Source organism: Euwallacea fornicatus, chromosome 8 (genome assembly GCF_040115645.1).
Source record: "Euwallacea fornicatus isolate EFF26 chromosome 8, ASM4011564v1, whole genome shotgun sequence".
NCBI lineage: Eukaryota > Metazoa > Arthropoda > Insecta > Coleoptera > Curculionidae > Euwallacea > Euwallacea fornicatus.
In genome coordinates this window covers 1,170,612-1,176,611 of record NC_089548.1, presented here as the reverse complement: position 1 = coordinate 1,176,611, position 6,000 = coordinate 1,170,612, and the positions used below count along the sequence as shown (strand labels likewise).

The following is a 6,000-nucleotide window of genomic DNA, read 5'->3' as shown; positions in this document are numbered from 1 at the left end:
AAAAATATTAATTATCATCAAGCAAAAATTTGACCACCGCCCTCAGTCTCCCAGTCAGTTGGGCGGCCGGGATCCCCCGATCGGGCCTAAACAATTTGCTCCTCCTTTGCGCACTTGGTGAGCCGTGGTCTGTTTTTCGGACCTAGATAGCAGTTCCCCCTGACGGGTCTGTGCCCGAAGTAGGTTAAACATTCAAAGACAGAGTTGGCGCGATCTACTGGGTAATAATGAAAGGAGTAATGAATGAATTCATTTAAAGGTTTCTGTAATTTTCAGTTGAGGAATGTTCATCAATGATCTTAAATCATAGATAGGAAAGTGAGGTTAGCGGTCTGGTAGCCTTATTTTTTTTGTGTTAAAAGAGAAATAAAAATAAAGTCGCGGAAATTTCTACTATCATCTGTAATTTTCCACTGTAAAAATTTCTAAATAAACCAGTTAAAGTAATGTCATCAGTAACACGGATTGCGAGACTCACCTCCACTAGGAACTTCCTAAAATATGCTGAAAATAGTGCAAGTAGAATACGCAATTACATTTGTAAAGAACAGGGACACACCGGTAAGATAAATTCTGACAGTGACAGCTAAGAACTACAAAAAATGGAAAGTTTAAACAGATAAACAAAAATACATATTTTTCACTAATAAACATTATGATGTTTTGTTCTACTGTCTGACTTGATAGGTAATGAAAGGTGTTTAACTAGTTTTCAACCTCCTTCCTCACCAGCATTATAAATAACACCATAAGTAATAAATCAAATTTGCATGTGTCAAGTAGCTAAATCAAGTTACTAAATTAAAGTACAATTTAGTTATGGATGCAGTCTTCTTGTAATTAAGCAAAATTCAATTTTGAGAAGGGTCAATTTAATTGACGAATACATTAGAAAATGAGCCAGTACCTGATCCACTTCACTGTAGTTACTTGCAAAAGACAATATTGACTAATATGTATAGGAAAAACTTTTTTAACAAAAGTTAATCAGAAAAATTGTTTTTAAATATTAAGAAAAAGATGTGTGTTATAATATAAAAGTAAAAAGTTAATTGTTTTTTATAATAGTAAAGCTCCTTGATTATTCCTTAAGACTACCTTGCAAATAATTAATTTAAAACAAACTTAAAGTTTTACATTTTTTATCTTGATCTTAGTACACTATTAATTTATTGATATTTAGGATTATTAATCCATGCCAGGTTCCAGCATACAGAAACACAGACCAATGATAAAGATGATTATCACTCAATTATTAAAAATACTGAGAAAGCTATTGGTAAGTAAAAGGTGATTTTGTTTTATACAAAATTCAGGGAATTGGATTATTTAAAATACTCAAGTTCATAGGTTTTTATGCACTAGAGAACTATAATGTTTTATAGACTTTCATTGGGATTTTTTTCATAGGTGAAAGCTCAAAACATGAATTCCAGGCTGAAACTCGAATGTTGCTTGATATAGTGGCCAGATCTCTCTATTCAGAAAAAGAAGTATTCATTAGGGAACTCATATCAAATGCCAGTGATGCTTTAGAAAAATTTAAGTACATTGCATTGTCTGAAGATGAGAGTCAGCAAATCCTAGACAAAGATCGTTCTCTTGAAATACACATATCAACAGACAAAAATTCTCGAACTTTTACCATCCAAGTAAGCCTTCCCTTCAAAACCCTTTTTTGCTTGTTACTTTCAATTTGATTATTTAAGGACACTGGTATAGGAATGACAAAAGATGAACTGGTACAAAACTTGGGCATAATTGCAAAGTCTGGGTCCAAGGTATTTCTTCCTCATATTACTTTCTTTTAGCATAATCTAAATTGTCCATTTTAGGCCTTCATTGAGCAAGTAAAGCAACAGCAAGCTGCTGGAGACAATAATATAATTGGCCAGTTTGGAGTGGGTTTTTACAGTGTTTTTATGGTAGCTGATAAGGTGGAAGTATTTACCAGAAGTGCTAAAGATGAGCAAGGTTGGAAATGGACATCTGATGGGTATAATAGTCATGTCTTCAAGGTATAATCTACTAAGAAAAAGTTCATATTTAGGACAGGAAATTATGAAATTCAACTGGCAGAAGGTGTGTCATTGGGCACAAAAATTATTTTACATTTGAAAGGAGATTGTCGAGAGTTCGCTGACGATGAAACAATTAACGCCATTATTACAAAATACAGCAATTTTATAGGAAGTCCCATATATCTCAATGGTAAAAAAGCAAACATTGTTCAGCCGCTGTGGCTCAAAGACCCGAAAAGCGTCAATACCAGTCAGCATATAGACTTTTATAAGTTTATTAGCGGTAGCTACGATGTCCCACGTTACATTTTACATTATAAGACTGATGTTCCTTTGTCTATTGCTGCTCTGTTGTATTTCCCTGAAGGGAAACCAGGTACTACTTCAATGCCTCAAAAATGTTGTGTTTAATTTATATATACATATTTCAGGACTGTTTGAAATGTCCAGGGAAATTGAATCGGGGGTGGCTTTATATACTAAGAAAGTGCTAATTAAGAATAAGACCGACAATATTTTACCAAAATGGTTGAGATTTGTGAAGGGGGTGGTAGATTCAGAGGATATTCCTTTAAATTTGAGTAGGGAGCTTTTGCAAAATAGTAATTTAATAAGGTAATGTTGGTGTTTCGTCATCTATTAACAAAGAACAAAGAGATTTTATTCTAATGGTCTAAGCTTATTTTTCTGTATCTTTTCAGAAAGTTAAGGGACGTTCTAACAGGCAGGGTTACGAAATTTCTGATAGATCAACTCAAAAAAGATCAAAAAGAATATGAAAAGTTTTACCAGGATTATGGAATTTTTATCAAGGAGGGAATTATAACAAATCATAACCAAACAGAAAAGGTAAGGAGCCTTATGAACAACCAAGGGAAATGATATTAAATCAATAATGAATATTACTTGAAATGCATCACATGTTAGGTATATCTATATAAAAGATAATAATGCAATTGTACCCACTAATCACGTACATAAAATGACAAAATAAGAAAAACAACGAAACAAACATATAAGGCCTTATAAAACTCCAATTTCTGTTATAAATCTAAAAAATCGCATTCATGTGAAGAATGGTATGTTTGGGTTTTAGGAAGACGCAGCAAAGCTTCTTCTTTTCGAATCTTCGCATTTAGAGCCGGGGAAAAAGATCACACTTTCCGATTATATTACGAGAGCCAAGGAAGGACGGACTATATTTTATCTGGCCGCCCCAAGGTTCGTTTTGTTGTATACAATGAATAACTAATCTAAGGCTATGTTAATAAGTCAGTTGTCTCCTTTCCCCCACTAGATTAAGATAAATACTCTCATGTTTTAGCCGTAATTTGGCAGAATCCTCACCTTATTACGAATCGTTGAAGAAGAAGCAGCAGGAAGTGCTATTTTGTTATGAACCCTACGATGAGTTAGTGCTAATGCAATTGCAACAATTTCAAGGCTATAAGCTTATTTCGGTTGAAAAAGATATGAGAGATGACAAAGCTGCTAATGATCTCACCAACTTAGGTACTCTATCAAGCTATTTAAGTATAAAGGATATGGATAGGATATGGGGACCATAAATATCTAAAAAAAATATTATGTTTATTATTATATTTTATATTGCTTAAAAGAATGCATTTTAAGATAAGAATAACCTCGAGAGTTATCCCATAAGCAAAAAGTTCTAATTCTAATTTTAATTGTTTATATGCAGGAGAAGATAGTCTGAAACGAAGCGAGATAAACGAGCTTTCAGACTGGTTAAAAGAAAAACTGGGCGGTAAAGTGATGTCAGTAAACGCCACAACTAGACTAGAGAGCCATCCATGTGTGGTAACAGTGGAAGAAATGGCAGCGGCACGACATTTCATCAGAACACAGAGCCACAGCTTACCCGAAGATCGTCGATACGCAATTTTGCAACCGCAGTTTGAAATCAATCCCACGTAATTTTAAATATTGTTGTCATCAGTAATTTATGACTTACAGTTAAATTTTCAGCCATCCAATTATTAAAAAAATGTATAAACTGAAAAGTAGCGATCCTGAGTTGGCGGAACTTTTGGCGAAACAAGTGAGTATTGTTGGAAAGATTACACACGCTTTATCTACAGGATGCCCTAAGAGTGTGTAATCTGTCGATATTTTGTTTTAACATTAGAGTTCAAGCTAAATGCTAAATATGAAAGTTATAGAATTATATGTATATTTTTTTATTTTCACTTTCCAACTGTATATTTTTTCCCGAAATGTCCTATATAACTAACTCATTAAACAATTTATTCCATTGCGTAACTTCTTTGTTACAGCTATTCGCCAATTCTATGGTTGGAGCTGGCTTAGTAGAAGATCCAAGAGTGCTATTAACGTCCATGAATGATTTGTTGGCCAAAGCGTTAGATAAGCATTGATACAAAAAAGTGTTACGTGTTTATGTATATGCATTAGGTAATATTGCCATTCCTGTTTTTGTATAAAGTGGAAATAAATATTTCATTGAACCAGTTAGTTGTTTTGTAGCCCTCGCTAAAGTAAGTGAATTTAAACTTAAAAGTAAAATAGTTCAAGCTTTGAAATTGCACCTCATTTGCTTCCCGATTCACGCAAGAAGGAAAGATAATTTCCATGATTTAAGGGGGGGAGATTTAGTAGTTAGATTGTGAAAGTTGTGACCGTCGAGAACGTTTTTATAAAATTTTGCGATTATTCTTTGAACGTTACATTGTCAAGATCGAAATCGGTCTTGACAGCATGGTGAAAGAACTTTTAATTGATAATTATAATTTCGCATAATATTTCATTTTGAACTATTTCTACCTTTACATTCAATGCAATTGCTTCATAAATCGTAACAGGTTTTTATGCCATTGATGTGTAATGTAACATGTGAGGCTACCCTTAATTCAAAACCAAAACATCTGTCTAACAATATTTTTTATTGGGCAACTATAAACAAATAGTGAAATCTGAAATCTTGGATTTATTTGGATTTTGCAATCATCTATGGGCGATCAAATCGGTACCTACAGTAAATATACCGTTTCATAGTTATTTAGTAAAAAAACTTGACTCTGTTGTATATCATCTTAATGGAATTTTTGTTTAAAAAATTAATGGGTTTAGCCATCTAAAAAAGAACTGGTTGCTTAAGTGCAAACTTTAAATACTCCATTTTCCTTCTTATTTTGTCATAAATACTTAAATAGTTTGCAAATATTTTTTATTTGGAAGTAGGTATTTTTGGCACCTGGCTACATATGTGCTTAAAATTTTAAATATTGAGTTTTAAGTATAAAGTTGTAGGCAGATATGAAATAAAAAAATAAGCGTTAAAAAAACCTTAAGATAAATTTGTCGATTGTTATCTAATTGTTAGATGTTCGATAGTACTACTACTGGTACTATTACTACTGTAGTTTTTTTTGATTACCTATTCTTATGGATTGAGTGAAAAACAAACAATTATGAGTATCTACAATTTCTAACAGGTGGGTCCTTAAGTTTGATCTAAAGTTAAACTTGATATGCTTTATATTGATAGATAAATAATCAAAACTACAAACATTTAGTTACTTAAATTTGTTTCTGCTTAAAACCAAATAGGAAAAAACTTCATTATTTCTTTGAAAGTGATTTATATTTAATTGCATTGCAGTGCCAATTCAAAGTTGCCGCCAAAAAATTGCCTGCCGGAAGCGGATGTATTCGTCTGTCATGTGACTGGCACATAAACTTTTTAGAGGAAAAATACGCGAAATTCAATAAAAATTACGCAATATAGACTTTATAAATTCCTCAAATTATTTTAAAATGTGAAAATTCAGTTTGCTTATGTGAAATTACGAGTATTTAGTTTGACGTAAAAGCGTCACATCATCACTCTACTGTTTCATCGGGATGTGATTGGTTGATAATCAGCCTTAAAATTTAATCGGACCAATAGGAACGACGAGTTTTCTCGCACTCCACCTGAAAATTTTCTTATCGTCAT

General features: G+C 32.7%; 1 protein-coding gene across 1 annotated transcript; it reads left to right on the top strand.

The window, feature by feature from the left end:
* Positions 1 to 306: 306 nt before the first annotated feature.
* On the top strand, positions 307 to 4,513 carry Trap1 (TNF receptor associated protein 1). Its single transcript, XM_066284726.1, has 13 exons — positions 307 to 561; positions 1,184 to 1,279; positions 1,411 to 1,652; positions 1,710 to 1,781; positions 1,836 to 1,996; positions 2,051 to 2,397; positions 2,453 to 2,636; positions 2,723 to 2,870; positions 3,118 to 3,242; positions 3,346 to 3,533; positions 3,724 to 3,955; positions 4,011 to 4,083; positions 4,319 to 4,513. Exons 1-13 carry the CDS (start codon positions 447 to 449, stop codon positions 4,418 to 4,420), a joined length of 2,085 nt encoding a protein of 694 aa, XP_066140823.1. The 5' UTR covers positions 307 to 446; the 3' UTR covers positions 4,421 to 4,513.
* The last annotated feature ends 1,487 nt before the right edge of the window (positions 4,514 to 6,000 follow it).

Excerpts from the sequence above, each read along its gene's own strand:
- Trap1 (XM_066284726.1), top strand. The coding sequence starts at position 447 with ATGTCATCAGTAACACGGATTGCGAGACTCACCTCCACTAGGAACTTC. Across the intron at positions 1,280-1,410 it reads AAATACTGAGAAAGCTATTG|GTGAAAGCTCAAAACATGAA; the intron begins GTAAGTAAAAGG and ends TTTTTTTCATAG. Across the intron at positions 2,871-3,117 it reads ATCATAACCAAACAGAAAAG|GAAGACGCAGCAAAGCTTCT; the intron begins GTAAGGAGCCTT and ends TTTGGGTTTTAG.